This window comes from Petromyzon marinus, chromosome 37 (genome assembly GCF_048934315.1).
Source record: "Petromyzon marinus isolate PM22_M1 ecotype Great Lakes invasive population chromosome 37, UKy_Petmar_22M1.pri1.0, whole genome shotgun sequence".
NCBI classification, from domain to species: Eukaryota; Metazoa; Chordata; class Hyperoartia; order Petromyzontiformes; family Petromyzontidae; genus Petromyzon; species Petromyzon marinus.
Window position 1 is genome coordinate 23870715 of NC_133703.1, and position 26850 is coordinate 23897564.

At 45.3% G+C, this 26850-nt stretch overlaps 2 protein-coding genes across 13 annotated transcripts in view; one reads left to right on the plus strand and one right to left on the minus strand.

The window, feature by feature from the left end:
* SLC38A12 (solute carrier family 38 member 12) overlaps positions 1–1752 on the minus strand; it is a 307038-nt gene extending 305286 nt beyond the window's left edge. For 2 of the 5 annotated variants that reach the window (XM_032967023.2, XM_032967019.2), the window contains exon 1: positions 1443–1654. The gene's annotated coding sequence lies outside the window, so the exon portion shown is untranslated. The other 3 variants (XM_032967021.2, XM_032967020.2, XM_032967022.2) reach the window with 3 other exon arrangements.
* A 179-nt stretch (positions 1753–1931) lies between these two features.
* NAT9 (N-acetyltransferase 9) overlaps positions 1932–26850 on the plus strand; it is a 56777-nt gene continuing 31858 nt past the window's right edge. The window contains exons 1-8 of one of the 8 annotated variants that reach the window (XM_032967017.2): positions 1932–2260; positions 3985–4094; positions 5984–6124; positions 8433–8492; positions 9123–9217; positions 11261–11298; positions 15177–15241; positions 19563–19738. In XM_032967017.2, the coding sequence (XP_032822908.1) occupies positions 2184–2260; positions 3985–4094; positions 5984–6124; positions 8433–8492; positions 9123–9217; positions 11261–11298; positions 15177–15241; positions 19563–19609 (633 nt within the window). In that variant the 5' untranslated portion in view covers positions 1932–2183 and the 3' untranslated portion in view covers positions 19610–19738. The other 7 variants (XM_032967011.1, XM_032967009.2, XM_032967014.2 and 4 more) reach the window with 7 other exon arrangements.

Below are 26850 nucleotides of genomic sequence, written 5' to 3' on the forward strand. Positions count from 1 at the left end.
TCAGCAGAGTAAACGCTCTCCTGATGACTATGTTAATTTCCTTGTATCATCCGCCTTGTCTGAAGAGTGCGTATTCATGAGTTATGTTTTTTTGTTGCCAACCAGAGCAAGTGAACAAATGTATCCAGCATATCCAAAATATATTGTTATACATGTATGTTTAACTTATTTTGGACCCAACCATGCTAATCGGAGGTGCGGGGTAAGGCCACCAAACGAAGCGCAAAAGGAAGTTCAGTTGGTTGTCCTTCCCCAGCATCTATGCTCCTACACCTATGCTCCCCTCTTTCACCAACCTATACGGGGACAAGCGTGGGTTAAGAAACCTCAATGACAGCCATGGCATGGCGACCCTCAATCCTGCAGTGGACTCACAAAGGGATGTGCGTGGTACCTGTATTTAAATAAGTAACATTTAAAAATACTTTTTTTTAAACACGCTTTCATGAAATGTACCGTACTCGTAATGCCAGAACTCCACGACTCCAGGAAGTGGCCCCAAAGCTTGCCATAACGTAAAGGGCCGTGGTGATTTACAGCCAACGTCAGTTGAACGTGGACAATTAGACCCAAGCCGAAACATAACATATAAAAAATAATGTTTAAAAATATTTATTTTTAATAGAATATAGTATTGTCATCAATATGACATAAGTATACCAAGTTTGCAGTCGATACCACATTGGGAAGTCGGTTACAATTGAGTTACAAGATTTGAGGATACAACAGAGTTAAATAAAAGCGTGTAATAAAACACATTCCATTGGCATGTGTTGTTGTATTACCAGAATCCTGGAGCTTTACCGATGCTCCTCTTGTAAACTGAGAGGTGAGCAACCACAATACTTGACTGTACAATTAATTATTTGTATTTCATCGGTTAACGATTCTTAAGTTATAGTTATAACATGCATGGAATTGAGTGTTGCATCAAATAGGTTCACGTGACACATGCCGAGCCACGAGAGGCCGTTACACGCACCACAATGATAATTACATAACCGTTTTAATTGTGCGGGGAGCACCGTGAAACATCTCCGAGTTTAGTTGTAACGTATGGGTCATGACACGTGTTGGAATTGATCTCCACCTTTCTTAATGGGCCACTAAACTGCCTCCGGAAGCGTTCATCTCTCTCGGCGAACCACGAGCCAGCAATAATTCCACATTCCCATGGTAGGGGTGAGATCAACCAGTAACAATATGTACCCTACGTCTTCATTAACAAACCGCGGGAGAAACCATGTATAACGATTCACGGTTATTAAACCAAACCCATCATCCCTCATGCCTAGGTGGCCGATAAAACACAGCACAACTTGTGGAAGGTCAGCAGTGGTCGTTCGACAATCTGGCTGATACACAGGAACGTGGAATGTCCACCACTGGTTCACAATGCATGTAAACCAGTGCACAGTGTGAACCATACGCACCCTCCTCACCGAATATGACGCTGGCTGGTCGCCGTGGGAACGCGTCGTCCTAATAAGCCGTCGCTACGGTAGCCGGTTGCCCTGGTAACTGGTCGTCCCGGTAACCGGTTGCCTTGGTAACCCGCTGCCTGAGGTAACCGGGTAACACTCACAGCCTACCGCTTTGAACGCCGCCCCGCTTCCCGGTTTTGTCACGTGGCGGGTGCTTCGGCGGTCACGTGACTTACAACGTGGGGCGGGGGGCGACGACGACTTCTTCATGTGACCGGGCTGCCGGGCGGACGAGCCCGTGCAGTCAGTCACGTGAGCCCGCGGCGTGCTACGAGCCGCTATTTTAGGGGCGGGGCTTTAAACGCGTTTGGGAGCGGAACTCAATGTTGAAGGGGCGGGGCCCGTTGGGCTGGGCTAACATGGGTGGACGGGGTTAATCGCTGTGGGCGGAGCTATATGGTTAAATAGGCGGGGCTAATGTGGGTGGGCGGAGCTGTCTATTGAAACAGAAGGGGGCGAAACCCTTAGCGATTTTAGGTTCCGGAGAGTCAGATTTTCGTTCCGAGCACCACGAATGTTCACGTCCGGAGGGAAACGCGTCACGCAGCGCTTCTCCTCCCCAGCTGGCCTTGAGTGGCGCGCTGCTCTCGGTTGACCTGCGGGGAGCGGGCGGGTTTCCCGGGCGGGTTCGCCCGCCGCGTTTCGCCGCCGCCGCCACCACCGCTGCCAACTCTAAGCGAATGAAAGCGAAGAGACGAGATGCGAGTGAACGCCAAAACGCTGCTCGAGGGCCGCCACGTGGTGCTGGTCCCCTACGAGAGGGAGCACGTCCCGCGGTACGATGCCATTGCTTTGGCCTGGAGCCCGTGAGTCAAGCGGGTTTGGCAGGCACCACATGGGGTGGTAAATCCCACGAGTGCTGTACTGTTATCCGTCATGGATAGTCACCCACCATTCGTTCGTGAGCCCAGACCACATGTTTTTTTGTCCATACCACCTAAGGGAGCAGAACTTTAGCGGTTCCAATTTACGTGATTCAGTGAATTGTGGTAACCATCTGAAATTAGTGGGTTATCAAATAATTCACAACCATCCATATAAATCGACAATTTTTTTAATCTTTAGATGGTACCAATTTCAGTCTGCTTTGTCCTACCGACGTATTGTGGTGGCAGTCGACCATGAGCTTGAAAGTATATACAGTTTATCATATTTATATAATCCTATTAATTTCATTCCCCAGATTTTTTTTCCAGAACGATATTCTCCGGCAAAACACTGTTGTCAGATCCGACCCTCGGGTGCGGCGAATCGGGGCAAATGCCCCGGGCTCCGCGCTTTGGGGGGCTCCGCGCCTCCACGGTGTCGGATGTAATACTTCCCGTTTCGTTTGAAGGGGCCGGGGGGCCCCACATGCCCTCGATCGACGGCCTTGACTGTTACTAGAACATTTTTCTCATAGAAAAAGCTACAACGATATCTTTAATGTCATTGATAATTGGAATCTGAAGATAGAATGCGTCAAGAAAATCATGGGTAGCATATTCCACCCGAGATGGTACCGGACAGGCAATTTTCGAGGCCGCATTCAATCAAAAGACCACTGGGGCACGTTGACAGCGCGCGATGTCGCCCCTTTTTACACCGGAGTGCTGCTGCTATTGGGCCTCGTGTGAGACTTGATTTGACTTGATTGCTTAATTGAGCCATTATCCATAATTTAAGTAATAGCTTTAGCTGTGGTTTGTGAGATAGTTTGAACACTTTCTATTGTGCCCGAATTGCGTGGTGCTTTTTATGCATAATAGCGCAATTTGATTTTGAATGCATTGTTTGTAATTGTATCACCTTTGTGTTCCTATTAGCCTTGTGTATTTTATACCAGATTCATCAAGTGAAATACCTTGAATATTGAAACGTGTTCATTTCATTGCGTTATGCATGGCTATGTGTTTGCCCTAATTTAGTACATGTGCCCTTGTTCATGTGTTGTTTATTTTTCGTCGCAAATACCATTGCCCTAGTATACTTATTGTGCTTGTTTACTCAGGAAATCCTCACCGAGTCTCAGGACTTATTCAGAAGGGGGCTGCCAAATTTTCACTTGGCAATGTTGCTATGTTGTGATCCCAATTAGCATATTTTAGCATTGTGTTGTTTTTGACCATTGCAGTGTTTTTAAGTTATGGCAGGAACTTGGAGGGAACCCATGGAAAATAGTGAGAAAACATAAGTCTACAGAAAGGCACCCAAGTCCGGAATCGAACCCAGGCCCTTTTTTGCTGCGAGACACAAGTGCTACCGCTGTGCCACCTGCCGCCGGCTTGTCAATCTTAATCATTTTTCTGATGCTGGTTGAATATGTAAACGTTAAAGGAACCGTTAGTCAATCAGGGTTATGGTGGAGCAAAGGCGGCAATCAAATTTCCACTTGTAGTGTTAACACATTTCATAATGTACTCGCTCATCGGCTGTACAGTGTGAAGTGTTACAACAGGAGGGTAAAGGAGCAAGCGTATCTGTGTGTTCACATGTGCGCCCTGTGTGTGTGTGTGTGCAGCTACCACATGTGGATGCAGAGCGCTGAGCTACAGAAACTCACTGCCTCGGAGCCGCTGAGCCTGGAGCAGGAGTTTGCCATGCAGCGCAGCTGGAGGGAGGATCCAGACAGTGCGAACGAGACGGCACTCGCATTTATTCACAGCCATACACGCTCGCACATGAGCACACGTACCTGCATGCACACGCACTGATATATGCACTTACATGTGGACAAGGACATCAGATCATTCACATGCCTGCACACTCACAAAGACAAAGATCACCCGTATCGCGTCTAATATATTTGTTGGGGCAAGTGCTTTTAACGAGTACCTAGGAACGCTGGAACGTCACACACGGGGGGTGGTTGGCCAGCACTCCACCCGACTGCCTTTGTCTCCCCAATAGCGATGCTTACACACCACACTAGGCATTCATTTGAGGCTGAGTCGACCTAGGGGAGGCCCAAGAACAGTTCAGATAATCGTCACTGGTGTTGGTCTTGAGCAGGAATCGAACTCAGGTGGACAAGTTCATAGCAGAGTGCTAACCGCTACACTACCACACCCCAACTCAGACATACAAGTGTAGTGTCGTGCGTCTCTTCGCATCTGCAGTACATGTGATTGTAGCATGCCCCCGTACACGCACACATACATGCACACCAACAACCACCATTCGCCACTAAGTGGCGGTGACGTCACCACGGCGCTTGTGCCAGGCTATGTGCACGTTGAGGCCACGTGAAGTGTCGAACGCCCGCTGGCAGGAGATGACTGGCTGATGCACCACCTGTGCCCCCTACTGTGCCAACTTGCTGTTCTTTCGCCACCTTGCGCTCTGCTCATTGTTGTGAGCGTCGCTCCTCCGCCGTCCGTTGTTGTTGGAGGGTGACTGCCTCTAACTGCCCAGTAGCGTCCTTCACGAGCCTCCTCTACAGAGGCCGATCTGACACCGCTGGTACTAGTCATCGGCAAGTCCACTCAGCTCCACGTCCTCCTGTACCACATCACTCCATCTCTTCTTTAGCCCGTGCCGCGCCCGTTTAGCCCCCTTGATCTGGCCGAACAAAAGCTGTTTCGGCATGCGGTGGCTGGGCATGCGGGCTAAATAACCCAGCCAACGCAGCCTTGCCTGTCCGAGGAGCTCACCGGTAGGACTTTTTCCAGATCTTTCAAGGATTTGTGAGCTCACACAATCCAGCCTTGTTAAACCCAGGATGGATCGTAGGCAGGCCAGCCTAAATGTTTCTAACCGGCGAAGATGTTCTATTCGGGGGGGTCCCCGTTTCGCAAGCGGAGAAGGGAAGGAATGACTGTAGCCAAGAAGACCTGAAGCTTTGTGCGGAGGGACAGACCAGGTAGCTTCCATACAGCGTTACGCAACCCATGAAAATATAATGCCGCTCGACTCATTCGGAGCGAGACCTCTGCTGTCAACTGTCAATGAAGCCTACGTGTTAAACTGTCAAGGAAATCGCCAAAGAGGCCAAGTGAAACCCTACTGACAATTATTCTTGAGACTCGGTAAGTATTTCAATTGGTCCTTCTTTGCTAACTGAAGCTAATGCATTGCCAGCTCAATGCAGTGCTTAACTTGGGAAATAAAGACGAATGCTCGGGCTTCAATAACTCGTAAAAGCCTCAAGGAACCATTGCTTGATATTGTCCATAATGCCAAGACTACCAAACACCACAGAGTCAATTGGAGCCAGGGATATTCTGGTACTTATGATGGCATTTGTAACAGTTTCAGTAACATTGCCTGCAGATAACTGTGCCACACGGCAGCAAAATAATTTGCGCCAAAAAATTATAAACTCTGCAAGGAACTAAAGAAGTGGTTTTATTGGTCGAAGTTAAGGACTGATTTATTTTATTGCAAGCAACGATACACCAGCAGGCTCGGGACACTGGTACAGCCTTGAAAACTTCCCTCCTCTCTCCCGTTGCCACATTCCATTGTGTGCCACCCTCCCGGAGGGACCCTTACAATTGACGACGTGTTTGTGTTGGCAGAGTGCACGTTCATTGTACTGGAGCGGGCGGCTTGGGATCGTGAGCCATGCTCGGAGGAGACCTGCATGGCTGGTGATGTTAACCTCTTCCTGACTGACCCCGGTGACCACTCATTGGCCGAAGTAGAGATCATGATTGCCGGTGTGTTCTCCGACTGGGACCCACACTAAATCATCCCAGGCCAACAAATCTGTCCTTGGAGCATTTTGCCAAAATGTCTTTAGCTGATACATGGCCATTTATCATAAGTTCAGTGCCTGGTCTGGGTCAACTCAGCCCATTACGTGTTTAATTTGTTGTCCATCCCCCATACCTCCAGTGAGCACGGTTGGCTACGTATGGTGCGAAAGAAGTTCAACATACATAATCTCTAGAAGGTTGATTAAATGAGAACCACTGTTGCAAGGCAACAGTGGTCAGCCTATATAAAGATTGGCCCTGTTATGGGAATGTGGAATTTCCTCCCCAGGCTCAAATTTGACTGTTTATGAAGAATGCCACCCCAGTGCTCATTTGACCAAGGGTACCCTTTGTTGTAATGTCGTTTATGCTCACGGTTACTTGTATCAATAATAACTTTTAATTACTTAATCTTTCGTTATATTTTCCCTCTACAGTTGTAAAAGTTATCCCGTTCAGTGATAAATAATATTTTAACAGTCAATGCCTAACTGTCAGTTTCCCTGGTCTCCATGAAAAAGGGTTACTGTGTCTCGGTAGATTGTCATTAAGTTTTACGCAGACAAGGAGGATTGAAGCAACGTGTGAAAAGGTTCCAACCTAAATGGAAGAAATGTTTGGCACACAGACATCATACATATCTGCTTTTGTTAATGTTATACACATTTCATGGAGCTACTCAAGTCCAGCACTGTCCAATTCTGTCGAATGTTAATTTTAGGACCCAGTATTCTTTGACCTGCACAAGCCTAGTTTTTACAGACATACTGTTCACTCAGTTCTCAACCCCCTTGCAATGCTTTGCGATCCGCTTATGAGGCTTTTTTTGAGACAACCTCACAAATCCTCCCCTTTATGCATTATTAAATTAAGTGGCGTTTCTTCCATTCTATTACAAATCTCTCAACGTGATACACGACACTGCCATTTGACTTTCATATCCTGTGCCACCGTAAAAATGGCCTGACACCAGTCTGCCACATAAATCAGACACGGATTAAAAAGCACTGGAATTGACTGCCAACCCTGTGGTCCAGGACCTCCTGATCCAGTGCTGACAGTTCCGCATCTAATTTATAAGGCAGCCTGTTTTATTTTCCACAAAATGCCTACCTAATCCACAAAAAGCATTGCACCAGATTTAAATTCACTTTTTTATTATCCTTGCTGCACAATGGAGAATAAATACATGTTATCTCGCCTTCCAAGGCTGACTTGAAGGCAGACAGTGCAATGCTTCATGCTAAGTGCATGTCTGTGCCACATTCAGCGAATGCTTTTAACCACTCGTGACATAAAAACGTTCCACTGGAAGCCACATTGTTTTTGCAATTTACTTAATGCACACCCACCATGTATGCCACGCAAGTAAGTTTTAGCATTTCATAAATGTACAAAAGCATTTGCCATTGGTCGTTTTACCAACACATTATGCTTTTGAATATGAACCAGTTTGTGGATGTTCTTTCAATGCTGTCAATTATCACTTCTTGGAAATTGTTTCCATTTGTATCTCACCCACAGGGATTACATCCGTCCTACATGTTAGTAAATAATAATTTACAGCTCTTTGTCAATCCACTGCTGAATTAACCCCATCCCCACACTTTGCCCATTTTGTGGGATTTTGGCCATACTTAAATGTATTGATCGATATGGGTTAGTGAAGCAGGGGCCACAAGCCAATTCAGTTATCATTCTCGATGAATGTTAGCAAATGGCAACGTGGTCAGATTTACAATTGGAAGGTCGTGAGTTAAAATATTTGTTGGCAATCCATCCTACAATCTCTCAAAGGTCAGTAAAACATGTACTATTTTTGAGGGGAAGTCAATAGTGGACATGCCATGGACAGACTTGCCCTTTCCATGGGAGTGTGTAATTGCCACTACTGGCTCAGACTTGCCCTTTCCATGGGAGTGTGGAATTGCCACTACTGGCTCAGAGCTGCCAAAGTATATTTTCACTCCCCTCTTGTTGGTTTCAACAGAAAGACACGGTGTGTCTGAATAGTGCATAGCCTAATATGAAGTGCCAAGCTAGTTTATAAATCCACGTTTTTTATTACTGCCATGCCCCATATATCATCCTGAATTGATGGTGGAAATTCCACATTCCTGTGGCAGAGACTAGTTTATAGGGAAACCACTTGACTTCTCACAAAATGTCACAACATTTATCCACCATAGAGGGATGATGGGCTAAGTTTACCCCTTCGAGAAAATCTGTGGATGCTTATTGACTGTCCATGCTTGCCTATAATTTACAGAGCCATCTTGCAGAGGAAAAGGCCTGGGGAGGGAGGCAACGCTTATTATGATGCAATATGGCAAGTATATTATATTGGATTATTAAATGGTATACTATTACATTTCAAGAATCTCATTAAGTTCGAAAAAAAACAAAGATAGGCATTAATATTTAATGCCATTTAACAACCGCTCATAAAATACCTTGATAATGAGCCTTTGCCCTATCCTTGACGTGCAATTAAAAGTTATCATAACAATTACCTAGGAAGTTTGTGTAGTTATATGCTGGCTTAGCAAGCAGTGGAAAACCGTGTGATAAAAATGTAAAAGCTTTTTTTTACTTTGTCTAAAATTGTGATTCATTAATTCATTGGAAGAATTAGCTTAAGTGTAACCCCTATGACTATTAACCATAATTATAAGGTGCTATCAAATGTTGCCAATTGTATATATAAATATAGATATGTTATATGCATTTTGTGCTTCCACACATTTCTAGTAGCTTATGAACAATGTGATTGATACTCTTTTTAAGATCACTAACAATGTGTAATTAAAATGTGGAAGTCCATAAAAACAAACAATAATAACGTCTAATTAAAAGTTGCTTTATGAGTTTTCTTGCTTAAAATTGTCACACCAAGATTAATTTAAATTTAATTCCAGATCTTTTTTTTCTAATGTGTCATTTTTGTATTTAATATCAGGTTTGCAGAATTTGGGGATAAAAACCTACCAAGCCAAAATAGGAATGGACAATGTGGTCAGCATATCCATGTTTAAAAAGATGCATTTCAAGGAGGTAAGGTAGATCACTCTTGTGTGAATTGTTTTACATCAGACACTCTACTTTGACAAAGATAAACAGGGGAAATTGTTAAATTCAAGTGATTTGTTCTAAGATAGTGGTTTGTGATTCGATGCTACTTGACTTGAAGTGGAAAAACACACTTGTAAGTACAACTTGTCAACCAAGTTTGTGATTCAGCTTGGTGGCTCTTTGCTCAAATGACCATTGTGAGTATTTTGAATTGCAACCCTGAGCCAGTGGTGGGAAATTCCACATTCCCATGACAGGCACCACTATTTAAGACTTGAATGAAGATAAGCACTGCGTTTTATTTATGAATGGATGGCAGAGAAGACAGCATTCTAGACTACAAGGGCAGCAAGGAAGAAAGAGTAATCTTCGACTGAGCAACGGGTTTCTATAGAATGCCTCAATTGCTGCAGTAAAGTGTTTTGAGGAGGATACAGTGAAATGAGAGGGGAGAGAGGTAGGCAGGGATATGTCCGTGGAGGGTCTTTATGAAATACGACTATTTTGTTGGTTGAGTAGGGAGACACTTAAGACTTGTCTCGTACAATATCCCCAGAAAGTGATTATATTTATAATTGTATGAACCTCCAAGAGTTAATGAGCTGACCAGACCATTGCACAGTGTTTGAATGCATAGCCTCTCAACTGAGCTAAGCATCTGCTACAGTATGTTACATTTTGTGACTGCATGATAACAAAACATCCTACAAATATAACTGGTAGTGATGGTGGTGATGATTATGATGATATACTGGCCTCACTTCCACACAGGTATCCAGGAGTAATGTCTTTCAGGAGGTCACGTTACAGCTGGCGATGGATGTCGATAACTCCGCATGGCTCACTGAACAGACGGCACATGTCATACAGAGAGACTATGCTCAGCCAAAGTGCTGCGAAGATTGATATTGTGTGGTTTCCTCATTCTTGCTCTTTAAGTAGCCAGTTTTGATTACATAACCATACCTCCGGTTACCACGGTTGGCTACGTATGGTACGAAAGAAGTTCAACATAACGAAGCTCATTCCAACTTGTTCCACAAGATTGTCAAGGTTATCCCCCCCCCCCCGGCCCTAACAGACAACATAATAAGTGGAAACTATTGTCGGAATCCTGATTACACTGCCTCCATGGGGAAAAATGCCAACGTGTGTCATCCTGGAATAAAATCCACCTTCCATCGTCTGCTACAGCACATGGTCGATATTTAAAAATGCCTCGCAATCGCAATTTTTCACGAGGTTTTAAGTGGTTTGCTAAAATGTTGCCACACGTGGAAGAATAACTGTACTTTTTGGTTCTTTCGGTAAAGTCAAGTAGGTAGAAAAATAATAGACCGACGTTTCGATCGCAACACGACGATTGCTTGTGTTGCGATCGAAACCATATTTCCATTTTGAAAATAAAACATGCTTCAAATCACTTTAAACTATTGTCATTGTAGTGCGTATTTATTGTGGCGCTGCACTCTGATGTTATAGGAGAAAACACGTATTAAAAAGGAGGCGTTGGAAAGCTGAAATTTAGCATAAAATTCACTTGAAAATATTCAACGTCTAACTAAAACTGCAGATGTTCGGAATATTATATGGAAATTCTCTCAATTATAAAATATTAAAAGTTTATAAGTATAAAAAAAACTTTAAACTTTGTAGAAGAACGAAGCAAAATGGAGAGTACAATTATAACAATCACATTCATTTCAAAGAATGAAAAGCCCTGGTAGAATCATTAGAATCAAAATGTTTAATAACAATCATTAAAAAAATATACAAAATGTATGCTTCTCCATTCTCCCATGGAGAAGCAAAATGCTCCTTCATGGAATAAATATAATGTGACCTGAGTAAATTTAAATAATCAAATAGTTAATAATGAAAATTAATCAAAATTAGTGTTATAACAATTTTATTTCATTAATATTTATTTAAAGTTGCGCATTTTGATGTGACGTCACATTTCTCAACCCCCCTCCCCCCTTCGTCACACTTCATCACAAATGTCTGACCCCCCTCCCCCCCTAGGTGCGTGACGTCATTTATGGACGGCCCCTTGCCCCAAAGTGAGTGTGCATGAACACTTTTGACGATTATCCCCGAGGACCTAAGTCGACTTAGCCTCAAATTCGTACCTGGTGCAGTGTGTAAACAAAGCCACTGGGGAGACAAAGGCGGCTGGGCGTGGTGCTGGCCACTCACCCCCTTGTGTGCCGTTCCGGCCTTCAAATGTGCTGCTCACTAACAGCACTTTCCCCAACAGTCTGTTAAGGCTATACGGGGGATCTTTGTGTGCGTATGTAAATGTGTGTGTGTGTAATTGTAGCAGTTTACTGATAAATAGCGCTTTGCTCATCATAAAATGCTCGCGGAAGTTCCACGGGTTTTTTCTAGTCAAATATTAATGAACATTATCGCAGATGATGCACTTAACAGTCATTGTATCATTAAAATTTAAATCATAGCTTGCATTTTGCCAGAGTGGGTCACTTGTGAATTACACTTAGTTTTCTGATGAGCGGACCACCGTACACCTCTGATTAGCACGCTTGGCTAAGTACGGTGTGAAAGAAGTTCAACATACGTACAGCTAGTGCCCGTGCCAACATGCCAAAATTCCTACATTTAAACATGGCAATGGACAGAGAAGTTGAACGTCACTGTCATCTGACAGGGCATGCAAAGGCTGCACTAATAAATCACATCCTGCACCTTTCACGATGAACAAGTCATGTCACATCAACCAAATTGGGTGATAGGTGAGACATCTAGCAGTGGTATGAGCACACCCATTCGACGCACAGCTGACTGGTATGTCTTCATTGCATGGAATTTCGAGAGTGGTTCATGCCACCCGGGAAATACGTCATTAAAAATGTCTGCTTTGTGACAGATTACCTTTCGGAAATTTACAGAAAATATTCTTGGTACTTTCGATAAAGCCACGTAGATAGGTTCAAAGAAAATAAAATATAACAAAAAAAACTTCGACGTCTCAATCGCAACACAAGTAGTCGTAAAAATTGTATTTAAAGTTTTCGTGACTGCAGGGATTCATATTCTTGGTTCTTTTGGTAAAGTCACGTAGAAGGGAAACAAAGGAAACAATAAGTAATGTTTCCCTTCTACGTGACTTTACCGAAAGAACCAAGAATATGAATACAAGCAGTCGTGTTCAGGAAAAGGGGGGTTAGTTTCCAAGGCAAACTGTTTATAAGGGTTTGAAATGGGCATAGCCCAAATGTCAGCAGCCAATGATAATGAGAGTGGTGGGCAGCCAACCCGACGGTGGTTGGTTTTCTACCAATAAAAGGGCCACCAGGTGAAAAATTGCATGTTAAAGAGAGATTAGCATGTTCATGGGAGATTAGCATGTTCATGGGAGATCGTAGAGCCGCAACCAAGGGGTCGGCGCGCAAATTGCCTGTGCTCGTGTGAACCCTGTGAAAGCGCACGTTTTAAATGGGCGTAAAGCACAACTAACATCGGAAGGTGGTAGGATGGGAACATCATAGTCAATTATGACTTAAACTGGTTGATAACCTCCATGGTGAATTTGATGGCTGGGTGTATGGAATTGATGTGATTGAGGAATTGGTTCAGAGCTGGTCAACCAATCTGAGGACCCAATCAAACCCATCTCCCTTGCCATACATAGCAGGGGTCACTAAAAAGAGTTCCGAAATAATGAGCAAACACAAGATTCAGGTTCGATTTAACAGTACATAAAATTCGTGATCTGATCCCATCTGTGAAGGATATGATCCCAGACATGCAATACCCCGGCGTCTACAAGCTAAGCTGTGTCTGCGTCAGTAGTTACATTGGGGAAACTACGCGACATGTCTCGGACCGTGTTCGTGAACATAAGGCAGATCTGAAAGACGAAGGTACTTTGCAAGCCCACTGGCTATCAACAAAGATTCGTTCATGAAGCCATCCATATATATAGATACAGAAACAATTTCAAACGAGAAGATGGGTACAAACTGAGCAATTATTGTAAGGACGTTATCAACCAATTTAAGTCATAATTGGCTATGATGTTCCCATCCTACCATCTTCCGATGTTAGTTGTGCTTTACGCCCATTTAAAACGTGCGCTTTCACAGGGTTCACACGAGCACAGGCACTTCGCGCGCCGACCCCTTGGTTGCGGCTCTGCGATCTCCCATTAACATGCAAATTTTCACCTGGTAGCCCACACCACCAATACCCACACCACGAACACCCACACCACCAATACCACACACCACCAACACCCCACACCACCAATACCCACATCACCAATACCCACATCACCAATACCCACATCACCAACACCCACACCACCAATACCACACACCACCAACACCCCACACCACCAACACCCCACACCGCCAACACCCACACCACCAATACCCACACCACCAACACCCACACCACCAATACCACACACCACCAACACCCCACACCACCAACACCCCACACCGCCAACACCCACACCACCAATACCCACACCACCAATACCACACACCACCAACACCCCACACCACCAATACCACACACCACCAACACCCCACACCACCAATACCCACATCACCAATACCCACATCACCAATACACCACCAACACACCACCAACACCCCACACCACCAATAGCCACACCACTAAAACCTCACACCACCAACACCCCACACCGCCAACACCCCACACCGCTAACACCCCACACCGCCAATAGCCACACCACCAACACCCCACACCACCAATACCCACACCACCAACACCCCACACCAACACCCTACACCACCAACCCCTACAACCACCAATACCCACTGCACCAATACACACACCACCAACCCCTATCACCACTGTCCACCAACACCCACAACCACCAATACACACCAGCCCAAACCGTGTCAGGGTGAGGGGGCGGCGCCAAAACAGAAAAAGGCGGAGCCTGAAGAAGAAGAGGGGGTAGGGTCTAGAGATGTAGGGGCGGAGCCTTAACGGCAGTGGGTGGAGCCTGGTGAATGAGAGGCGGGGCTAATGAGTAAAGGGCGGGGTTTATAGAGGAAAACAGGCGGGGCTTAGAGGTTTAACGTCCCTTTAGATTCCAGGTTAAACATGACACGCAGCACATTTGCTGCAGTGCCAGACAAACTCGTGCCGTTGGTTACTCTCCACCCAAACTAGCATCTACAGGTTCGTATTTCTGACATGTGTCGATCATGCCCAGACAACGTATATAACATCATATACTTATCAATTATTTGGAATGCACTTCCCATGCACTGCGCCATGTAACCAAAATGGGGTATTTGAGATAATTACTCAGTAAAGGAAGTGATTGCAGACAAAAAATAAGATCTTTAAAAACAGAGTATAGCCACGGTCTACTTAATTGTGTGTCGTCATTGGCAATTATCAATGCACGTGCATTTCACCCCATTCACGAATCAGGATGCCCCTGATTGCGATTGTTGGACCAATAGCCGAGGCAAGCAGGATTCATACAATGCACGACAGCTACAGTGGTGCAACCCGTGTAATGCTGGCTATGCTGATATACTAGTTGCGGGTGTCGTGTTTGGCTGGTGGTGTGGAGGCCGATTGATGGACTTTGCCCCCTCGTGGTCTCGGCACAAGCGGCCAGTGGACACTGGGGCCCTCCCCGCCCCCCCCCCCCCGTGGACACTGGGGGGGCGGGTCCCAGTGTCCACTGGGGCCCTCCCCCCCCCAGTGTCCACTGGGACCCCCCCCCAGTGTCCACTGGGACCCGCCCCCCCCCCCCAGTGTCCACTGGGGCCCTCCCCGACCCCCCCAATGCCCACTGGGGCCCTCCCCCCCCCAGTGTCCACTGGGGCCGCCCCCCCCCCCAGTGTCCACTGGGGCCCTCCCCAACCCCCCCCCGTGTCCACTGGGACCCTGCCCGCTCCACGTGAAGCCCATTGCATCCTTGCAGATCGTCGCTTTGCAACCCCGGTTGGCCTCAAGCACCGTGCCTTGTCAGAGAGAAAGCTGCCCAAGGTGAGTTCGAGAGACGCAAGGACAATGAACTTTTTCACAACGGCAACAGCTGGGATGATAATACACTTGCCGTGGGAAATGTGCTGGAGGTGTGCATGTTGCTACTCTAAAATGTAGCTGGGTCGATGCGAAATTTAACCCGTTGCGCACCATATACATCGTTAACTTAATGCGTTTGGCATTATTTACGTGATTCATCGGTTTTGTTTGAACGTGTTTCTACAACAGCAGTGACTTTCAGAATATTTACTGAGACATGGAGGAATCCAATGAGCTATGAAGCTCGTTATCACAGTTGTCCAGTAGGGGCGGGTCGGCAAGTCTGCGTCGCACTGTTGAATATCCCAACAAATGTATTGTTTTCATTTGCAACTTGGATATCTTTCTAATGTGATGGAACCGTTCCAATTGAGCAAACAAACTTACTAGTTACAATAAAAAAAACGAACAAAGTTTCCGTGCAAATCATCAGCACATTCTACCAGTGTAACACAATGTACTACTTTACCTACTTTGCTTGTTTAGACTTGACAATTGGACGATGTATTGTGATTGGATATTGAGGACCTGCTATAATTTACCAGTCCTCAATACAAATGAACATCTAATTTATATTTATTGAGCTCCTTCAACGCAAGGCGCTTGACATAGCTTACAAAGCGATGACAAAACTCTTTGAGATGGCAGAGGGGCGTCACAGCGATGGAGGAATGCGGGACAGCTCCCGAGGATCACGACAGGGTCAGGGAGGGACAGGGAGGAGTGGAGGGGCGAGGGGAGAAGAAGATAACGAGCAAGAGGGAAGGCCGCGAGTTCTTGTTCACGTGCGGACCAAGTGACACTTTGTACACGACTTAGTTGATACTGATGAATGCATATTCCCATTGATAGAGGCCGTTTAAAGTCCTCTCGAAGTTGAACGTTGCATTGATTAATATTGAGGCTCACGGTAGCCACGAGTAGCCACTACGTTCACAATACTGTAGAGTGAACGTACAAGCCCTTTGTCAATCCACTGCTGGATGAAGAACTCCCCATGCCGTATCGGTCATGGGTGTTGTTTTGTTTGACCATACCCCACCAAAGTGGGGGAGTGCAGGTTGATGGGGGGGGTGGGGGGATCAAGAACCACTCTGGCCACTGATGTTATCCGTGGCCGCGAATCAAGATCAAGTCACCACCCTGAATCACGCCAATTCACAGAATCACCAGGATGGCGAATCATTACGCCTCAAGTTTAAACCTTTGGATAATGTGTGGAGCAAACAGGACCGGGTTGGTTACGAGTGGCGTATTTATTATTGCGCTCACGTAATGCTATCCAGCGTTGTCATCACAAGAGCTGTCTGCCTTCTGCTGTTTGCGTTGCCAGCGCACTCCCACATGCACACCAAGTGTGGCTCTGTCGTTTGAGCCTCTTACATTTGGATACGGCCAAAATGTCACTTCAGTCCATTCCCACACCGAGCACGTAACGTCCTCGTGCCCTCAGTGGGACTTTGGAATCGTTTGCGCTCTGAATCAGGTGCACAGTCCGGATCAGATTAGCTTTACACGCGCAAATAATGAAATATTTTCTCCACATGAAAGCCAATGAGAGCCAACTAAGTTACAGTGTCCCTTTAGAAATAGAGACATGAACAACCAAACGAAAGCAACGTGTGGATAAGGCATATTTCTAGTTGGAATAAAAACAATCCTTTACAAAAGGAAGACTTTCTTAATTGAACGTTTGAAACATTTTAGTTGTACATATGATGCAGAAACATTTTAAATCACTTCATAAGGCTCTACACGTCATAACACCTTTACAGCAGCAGATGGCCCATATACAGTACTTCACTTGCAACCAAAAATTCACAAGTTCAAATTCTGGTCAGAGAACTATTCAGCCCATAAGTATTCAAGATTAAATGCTTACTGATGGAAAGTCAACAACGGTTATTCAATGGAGACACTGAACTCTATGACAGGAATCGCGTTCCAATAGGGATGAGCAGTACAGAACTGCTTGAATGAGCTGGAGACACAGCCAGAAATTCAACTTGTCCATTCCATGAAACTCTCGATGGCAGTCACATCGATCTCTTGGCTGCCCAGCGACCTATGAGAGCACAACAAGACAAATATCCCCCTTATAAGCCTCTGACAGGCTGTTGGTGTGAGCGCTGTTAGCGAGCACCAATGAAGCCTGGTACGGCACACGAAGGGGTGGGTGGCAAGCGCCACGCACAGCGGCCTTTGTCTCCCCAATGGCGATGTTTACACACCGCACCAGGTACTCCATTTCATGCTGAGTCGACCTAGGGGAAGCCAAGGACCAGTTCAGATTATCGTCACTGGAGTTGGTCATGAGCGGGAATCGAACTCGGGAGATCGGGTTCGTAGCGCAGCACGCTAACAGTTGCACTATTGATAAGACAGGCACAAGCGCAAATACCAGGGGCCTGTTTTATTAAGGCCATTTCTGTCGCAAGCAAGGACTTCTAAAGATAGCATGCTCAGTGCCTGCATGGGTGAGATAACAGAAGGAGAGCAGATAGCAAAACATTGTGCACATTGCCCCATATTATGACTCCTATGTTGGGTGTAAAATTTTAGACTCGCAGATCCTATGGGTAATATCACGGCCTCATTTCCAAGGTTCACTGCTTCGGTCTCAACCTCCTCTGATCTGCAGTGCCACATTGTTGACTGCTTGTAAATGTTAATGGTTCTCAAAGTGTTATTATGTATAGGAAGGGTAGGCCATCATTACCAAATTAATAATAATAATAATAAAGTATCCTGAAGTGAAATAAATGGCTATGGCTTTAGAAAGGGCACAAAGATTAATACAGGTGAATCATTTTCATGGCACAGTTTAGCCAATCTTTCTCTGTATACTTTGGGTTATATGCAAGTGTGGTATGCACATAATGTATATTTAAAAAGTATTAAAGATGGGGCCACTTAATTCTTAAAACTAATGACACCATTACTAACCCTTTAGTGCAATAATTCAATTCAGTAAATAAAAAGCAGAGTGCTGATAATAGAGAACTCATTAAATTTTCATTGCAATAAAAAATATATACCCAGTATAAGTACACTATATTTTCCAATGTATATTTGCGCTTAGCTCTCCTTTGCAAACAGGATGTTCATCTCAGAAGCTTTTCCTCACTGAATAAAAGGGGTAAAAACTGCGTGTAAGCAGAGATATCCAATTTTGAGCTAGCATGAAGAAAAAAACAATCTATACAGTTTTTTCCCCTGCATTCTTGAGCGGGCTACATTTGCCCACAGGGGCAGAGATATTGTGCGTTTGGATCAATCGGACAGCCATAAGCACACCCCTGCTGAACTTTAATATACCAATGAGACCAGAGGTTGAAGACATTTGATGCAAGCAGGAGACTCGATGGCTCAAACCCCTGGTATACACGCCAGTTGCCAGCCAGTAACATCGTGCTGCTTCCTGGACAGTGCGGCAGTGATGGATGGTAATGTCAATGATCGATTAAAGGTATTGATTTATCTATCGACTGGCTGGATGCTGATTTATGTTAGACATTAGCGAAAGCTGCAAAAAGACACAAATATTTACGTTTCCAGTCCCCTTTGATTTCCCATCTTCAGAGGTATCTTTACATGAGCTTGAACGAAGAGGCAGCGCTTGAGGGGACAGTGTGTGTGCTTTCTCAAAAGCATTCCTACAATTGAAAGCTGCCTATGGCTTATTAATATGGATTAAATATACTTCACCAGCGATGATGTAATGCACAACAAAAAAACTAATATGTTCGGCAATGATCCTTATTCAGAGCAGAAATCCATAGGCAAAGCAGACATATTGTGCCAGAGATATCATTGTACAACTGGAAAAGACTGAAATTTGGAAAAATAAGCTTAAATATGAATGTTTCCCCACTAGCAAATTATGTAATAGGATTTATAACAACCCTTTGTTATTCTTCTGCTGGAAAAAGGCATCTACAGCCTGTGTCGGTCATGAGGGCTGGTTGGCTACATTTCACCACCATATTCAGTGTGGGTTGGCGAAAGGTGGCCCAGGACTGGTTTAGATACCTCTCTTCACCATTTCTAGGAATCAAACCCAGATTATCATGATAGGTTGAGTTGACCCCTGACTGGGATTTAAACTTGCCGCCTTCCAATTATGAGTCCAGCACTACGTTGAGTTGACCCCTCACCAGGACTTCAACTTGCGACCTTCCAAATTACGAGTCGAACACTCTCCCGATACACAATTTAAAACACCTTTACATTTTTTTGCTGATACAGAAACGTGTTAACCGAATGAATCTGAACGTAACAGGTGCTGGAGTGCAGAGGCCTGAAGAGGTGATACCATGGCTCACTTGAAGGCAGAATCAGAACACGGGGCAGAAATGAGCACCGATGTGGTGGTGGTCGGTGCTGGCATCTCTGGGTTGACTGCTGCATACCGCCTGTTGCAGACGGACCCAACACTGGGCGTGATTGTGCTCGAGGGGAAAGGTAAACATTTGGAATGTTTGAATGTATGTTGAACTTCTTTCGCACCGTACGTTGCCAACCGTGTAAATTGGAGGTGCAGGGTAAGGACAACAAATTAAACATAAAGCAGTTCTAAAGAAATGAGTTTTCAATCTAGATTTAAAAGTTTATAGCTCCAGTGGCTTCCCCTAATATGGGAAGGAAACGTGCTCCAGAAGGCCGAAGAAGGGAATCTGAATGAGTTTATGATTGATCTATTTTTAAAATATTGGCCTTTATTGCAGTCCAATTTTTGGATTTCATATTTCCGTATTTAAATGTATTACAATGTAATACCTTTCTTTGTTTACTTAATTTAATAATTGAAAATCTTGATCGTTGAGTTAAAAAAAAGTTTACTTAAAGTTACGTTAGTAAAACAATAATTGTACATGTTATCTCCATATATATAAAGGCAAAGTTGTGAATATGTGTGTCTGTTCAAAATGTTTAGCGTACTTTCCGACATGCAACAAACTGGATATTTGCCATGTGGGTACTTCCCAGACTGTACACCATGCCAAAATTATAAAAATACACTTTTTTGGGGGGGGGGGGGGAGCTCAATAATGCATAGATTTTTTGCACGGCAAGTGAGCTGTGACGTCAAATCTGTCACGTGACTCGCGCATGTGGAAGCGTAACGCATTGTAGTGTAGCGGTTAGCGCACCGCGCTACGAACCCGGCGACCCGAGTTCGATTCCCGCTCACAGCCACCACCGGTGACGATTATTTTAACCGGTCCTGGGCCTCCCCTAGGTCGACTCAGCCTCAAACGACTAACTGCTGTGGTGTGTGAACATCGCCACTGGGGAGACAAAGGCGGCCGGGCATGGTGAATCCAAGTCCCGGGCAAAGCCGGGTAGTACAGCTAGTATTTGAATAAATCTAAGTAAAAGTGACATCTTGATTTGAAGCTTTCGTGACTGCAGGAGTAAAATTGACATGTTAAAGTAACGTCATGCGATCGTAGTTTTGGCGCAATGTAAACAACGTTGCTTTCAGTGACATCACTTTTTTATTAATCTGAGTAAAAATGGAAATTTGGATTATCCAAAAAAATGTTAAGACCCAGGTTCAGATTTTTCAGATTAAGCCATGAATCTGGAACACATCCCTAGTAAACATGCATTTTACAGTTGCAGATTCTCAAACATCAACCCTACAATCTTGGCATTTCCTGCAAACTCTGGTTGGTCCTAACCCTCCCATCCATCCACCGACCCATCTACACCACCTCCCTTGACTTGAGATTCAGGGCTCGCCTGCAGCTGAGCACAGTTTCAGGGATCCCCAGTAGTGGCTCCTCAATTCAATTATTTGAATTGGCAAGATGGAATAACTTGTGTGTGTATGTGCACTAGAAATATATGGCTTTGATGAGCCATGCGATGTCTCACCTTGAACATAGGACCCTTCAATAAGTGGGGCATGCCCCCCAGTTTTTCAAAATTACTGTGCCTCTTGGGCCATCAACTCCCATAGATGGGCGAGTGAGAAAATGGTCTAGAAATTTGGAATCCACCCTGGGGAATAACATTACATTTCTCTGTGTGTTTGAGTCCATGTGCCTCAGCATACGCGTGCTTGTGCATACATACTGGATGTGACTGGTGGTGGTGAAGTGGGGAGCACTAGTGGCTCAGTTTTATTGCGCTATACTGCGAATCTGGTTACCTGAGTTTGATTGCCGTTCACGGCCAACACTAGTGATAGCGATGATCGAAATCGATTCTGGGCCTCTCCTAGGTCAACTGAGTGGTGTGTAAACATCGCCACCCAAGAGACAAATGCGGCCGGGCATGGTGCTGGCCACCCACCCCCTTGTGTGCTATGCCGGCCTTCAAAGGTGCTCGCTAACGGCACTTGCCACAACCGTTTGTTAAGGCTATACAGGGGATCTTTGTCTTTCTTTGTGTACATATGAACACCAGAGCGGGTGGGAGGACGCACAGTGGCAACTCAGCTGAAGTCTGCATCAGGGCAAGACACGTGGGACCTCGGCGGACAGTGGGTCGGCAGGTGCAGTCTGCACTCCCTTCTCCACATGTTGCAAATATGCCACGAGATGCAAATATTCGTTAGGTTGTAATAGAACCTGAAACTTGTTCAACGTGTCAAGAGTGCACATACGAGTTTGTGTGTGTGTCGTTAGTATGCCGTGTCCCGTGCCACTCTGAGCGTTCCACTCGCAATAACTTGGTCGCAAAGTATAAACCCGGTCCGGAAGTTATTGACTAAAATTACTACTACTTTGTGGGAAATCAACAATGGTTCTATCGAGTAGACACATAACCAATCACATTAATATATATTCTTACACTCACGGTGCCATGCATTGAATTGTGCAAGAACATTTTAATTATTTGGAGTTCATGCAAACTTAGTTTGCCTTACACATTCTAGATATATGGTATTATCACAAAGCCTAGACGTATTTATTCATTATTTTTTTCTATTTAGACCTAATATTTCCCTTGCAGCCCCTTCGCACAATGTATGTACGTACGTTGGACATCTTTGACACGTGCCTCTGGGTCCTCAGCACCCAACGGCACGTGATGGGTCTCCTCAAAGAGCTAGGCCTGGACGTGTACCCACAATACACCCACGGTACCAAGGTGTGTCAGCTGGGCGGCGCGCACGCCAAAATCGGCACCTACTCATCCAACATCCCCAGCCTGTCCCTGTTGGCGCTCGTGGACCTGCAGCTCTTCATGTGGAAGGTACCCCGCTGGCTCGGTCCCCGCACACTTCTTTGTGAAGCTTATAACGTTCGTGACACCCACGGACTTCTCACATTTGACTATGTCATGTGTTGTCTGTACACCAAGAAGTGAATCTTTTTTAATGTGATGGAAAGTTACGTGTGTTCATTTATGCCGAGGAGGCATTCACGTGTAGGAGTGAAGCGGTTGATCACGGGCTATTGCACTGTGCTGTGAACCTGTTGAGCCTGAGTTTAATTAATGGTCACTGCAAGCTCCAGTGATGAGTAATATCTTAAACAGTTCAAACCTCCCCGGCCCACTTCACCGGCGAACACTGACCAACGTGGTGAAGTACGGTCAATTAAAACCCATGATCTACACGTCATGGGGAGGTGTTCATACAGGAGCGGATCTATTCCTTGAATTTGTAGTTTCCATTGCTGGCCGAGGTATGACATAGGAGATGAGCACTGGCCTATGTAATTTTGAGCATTTTCTTTGATATATGTACTGGCGCTTACCACAGAAATGTGGAATTTCAGTCACTTTCTCAACACCTACCTTTCAGTTGTTTGAGTTTAAAGAGGTGGGGCCAGTAATTGTATTAATGCGGCATATCTCAGGGCTGCGAATGCATTTGACCACCTACCTAAGCAAAGAGACGCTTTGACCTTTGACTTTCACACGTGTGCTGCCCTCGCCACAGTAACGTGGATTGTAAATCCAACATTTTAGAGCCGTCGTTGCAGATGAGCACCGGCTCTACGTGCCGTTGAGCAGTGACATACTGACTTCACGGGGCTCGAAGACGTACCGAAGAGACCACAGCTTTGTTTAATCTCACGAGAGGCAGATGTTTAGAAATACGGCTCGGTCTGTGCCGTGCACGGGAGGGCAAGTGCACAGCAGCGGCTTTGCTGTGCGGAGGCTGCAGCTGTCAAGACACTACGGTGCTTGCCATCTGTTTTCCAACACGGGTTCTTGAGCGTTGAGCACCCCCTGGTGATGAGAACCTCGTAACGTCCCCGCTGAGCGCACCCCATGCGCGTTAAATTTCCCTAACGGTCTCAGCACGATGCTTGGGGAATTCTGCGAATTAACCACAGCGCTTGATTTAATCAACGCTGCCATTAAATTAAGCATCCTTGGTAAGGGGGGGCGGGGGGGCGGTTCTGCAGCACATGAGGAACGTATAATTATTTACAGCCTTGCAACAGAGGAAAATTGCGCTCGCATGTCATTAAAGTGTCAATGTTGTGCTTCTGAACAAGCTTTGATGGTTCTTCATTACACTTTCTGCCAATAAATGTAAATGTAAAATTACCCATTTGTGCTGCATGAAGGCAACACACATACCAAGCCAGTCAATGATCCTACTTCACCACTCTACTCAGTGTGAGTTGGCGAAGGCGGCGGGGCCATTTCCAATTCAGATGATTAAGTGCCATTGATGACAGCCGTGGCCGGGAATCGAACCTGGGTAGCCGGGTTCATAGTGCAGTGTGCTAGCCATTACGTAACAGATCCATACCAGCGAATGGATATATTACAAAATAATGCTCAAAATCAACGTGTGTGCCCACTCAATCGAAAAGTGAGATGTTGCTCATTTCCAATGATCCAGTGACTAAAATGTCACATTCCCATGGTAGGGAGACAATTATCTCCATTGGAAAAATACCATAAACCTCCCACTGACTTGAACACACACCAGGATACAACTTAAAACAACTTAATCAGCAGCAGCTATTATCTATCCACGGCTGGATGTAGGCCTCCCCAAGACCAACGTCATCTCTCACAGTATTACGATGCATCATATAATCTATCACACCTGCACGCGAGCTGATTTCACATTTCCATCTGTGCAGTGGGCATACTCTCTTATGTATTTCCTCCTTCGGCCATATTCAGACTATAATCACCCAGGGATGTCTGTCCTTAACGCTCGTGACGTCACTCCACATCGACCAACCCTCCTCCTTAATATTCATGAGCAGGTGACGTCCTCCAAATGGACACCCCCCCCACCCCCCATTCATAATACTTAGCGGCTGACGTCACTCCACATGGGGGGCCGAGGTGCCTCCTCCCCCCTCCTCGGCGTCAATTTACAACCCGCACTACAAAGGCAGAACCCTCACGTCACGTGATCTCCGTAACGCTGTTGAGACATCGAAGTAAAAAGGACGTCGTGATGAACAATCGATTTTAACTTTGAAATAAAATAGTTCTGTGTCACTGCGCCCTTACAACTTGCACACGCATTAATGGAATGAATATCACGTCGCGGTCTGCTTTTCGCTTGCAAGTTTCGTCCTTGGACGGGCAAAAGGCTAGTAATATAATCATCAAATAAATGTGAAGAATATTGAAAGCGCCCTTGGCAATGTCCACCCTGGAAACTGCAGATAGACCGGCTGTGCCAAACAGTGCCCGCAGCCAACCCAGCAGCATGCCCCCTGGCAGCCCAGCTTGACAGCATGACCATGGAGACATTCAAACAGCAGAACCTCTGGACCCAAGGTATGAGAGTATAAAGTGTCTACCTGTACATTTATACGTGCATTGCTCCCCTCACCATGGCAAGTTTGTGCAGTGGGGAGCACAGGTGGTGTCTCATGCCATTCATCTCGGTGTTTTTTTTCCCATACCATCTGGGACTGTCCCATGACTTGCCAGCAATGCCCCTGACACTTCGCGTGGCTTCAAAGTGAGCCTAGTTTCGTATGATCTCTGTGGAGACAATATCACCACCACTTAGTGGTGAATGACAGTTGTTGTAAGCGTTTTCCCTCAGAATTGAACCAGATAAAAATGAGTGAAAACTTAAATACCTGTCTTTTGTGTGCAGTTGTGGCTAACTGGGCTTAGGCCATGAGAGGCAGTTGCTGGTGCCTGGGTTCAAACCCAGGAGTTTAGCAGTGCTGGCTCATTGCTGCAACAATTGCTAACTCCTAGGGCAGCAAGCTCCGGAATTCAACTCAGAATCTCAGTGGTGGCTCAGTGACTCTAACACAGCCAAGCCATTCTCCTTCATATATCTGTAAGCTAGTTGTAATTACTGGCGAAACGTCGTACTCAGATTGTAAATGTTGTGGCTTGGCTCTCCAACACATCGGTGTGCTGTACTAGTGACGAATTGGCACGTTCTGTTTACGTGAAAACCCTTACTAGTTGGCTGTGTCGGGTGGTGGCGGGTTTTAACGACACAACATTTATATATTTACGCGATCTAACCCAAAAACCTCTATTATAGACAGATATATGAAGGAGACCTACAAATATATTGCCCACACAACCCATTGGCCAATTGGCTATGTGGGAAATACATTCCTTTCTTACGTGGAAAGACATTTTAATGAGATATTGTCTGTTTATCTATTTTTAGTATTCACATTCGCCACAATTACACCATTGATTATTTCAAGCCATTATAAGCTGCCCGGGCTACCTTGCCACCCCTATTATTATTATTACGTAAAACTGCTACCACTACCGCCTACACCGCTGCTTCCACCAATAACCGCTTCTGCCGCCCCACGCAGCTGCTAAGGATGCATTGGACGTGGCATGCAAGAACAACTTTGGGCTCGAGTGCTCACAGGTGTCCTGCCTCTACTACCTGAGCTACGCGGCCGCAGCTGGGGGATTCCTGCCTCTAGTAGAGGCCTCGGTGGGGTCGGCACAGGAATTCAAAGTCAAGGTACCCTTCACCAAAATATTCAACCAACTCCACAACCATTTTACCACCTTGTTTCATTTGTTTTCATTTAAAGCCAAACCTTTGTTGGTGGATAATGTTTACATGTATGTTGAACTTATTTTGCACCATACATAGCCAACTGTGCTAATATTTATTTGGAAAGCCATTAGGCAATGGATTTTTACATGTGGAGGCACAAGAGATGTCCTGTATTAGCTAACATGCTGACTTGACATTTAAATAGACCGCAGAGCTTTATGGGAAAAATCCCACAATGTTTGATGTAAAATACCGTACAAGTTTTTTTTTTTTTAGCCAGACACTCTTTTGGCCCAAAGACCCTGTAATCAGGTACTGGTCACATTGCAGCAGTCCGAGCTGCCAAAGAAAATCAACATGTTCAAAGACTGCTCTTTCTTTCTTTTGTGGAATATCTGCCAACTTTCACAAGTGATATAAACATTTATCAAGAAAGATTGACAACTGTGAAGACTAACGGAACGCCTGCTGCACCAGATGCTGAGCAGCTGGTGGATGGCATTGATTCAACACGCGCTACGTGCTTTGGCATGGGTAGGGGTCGGCAACCTGCGGCTCCGGAGCCGCATGCGGCTCTTTAAGGACCGCTTTGTGACGTTATTTATTAAGGACCACCTTCTCGTATTCACAT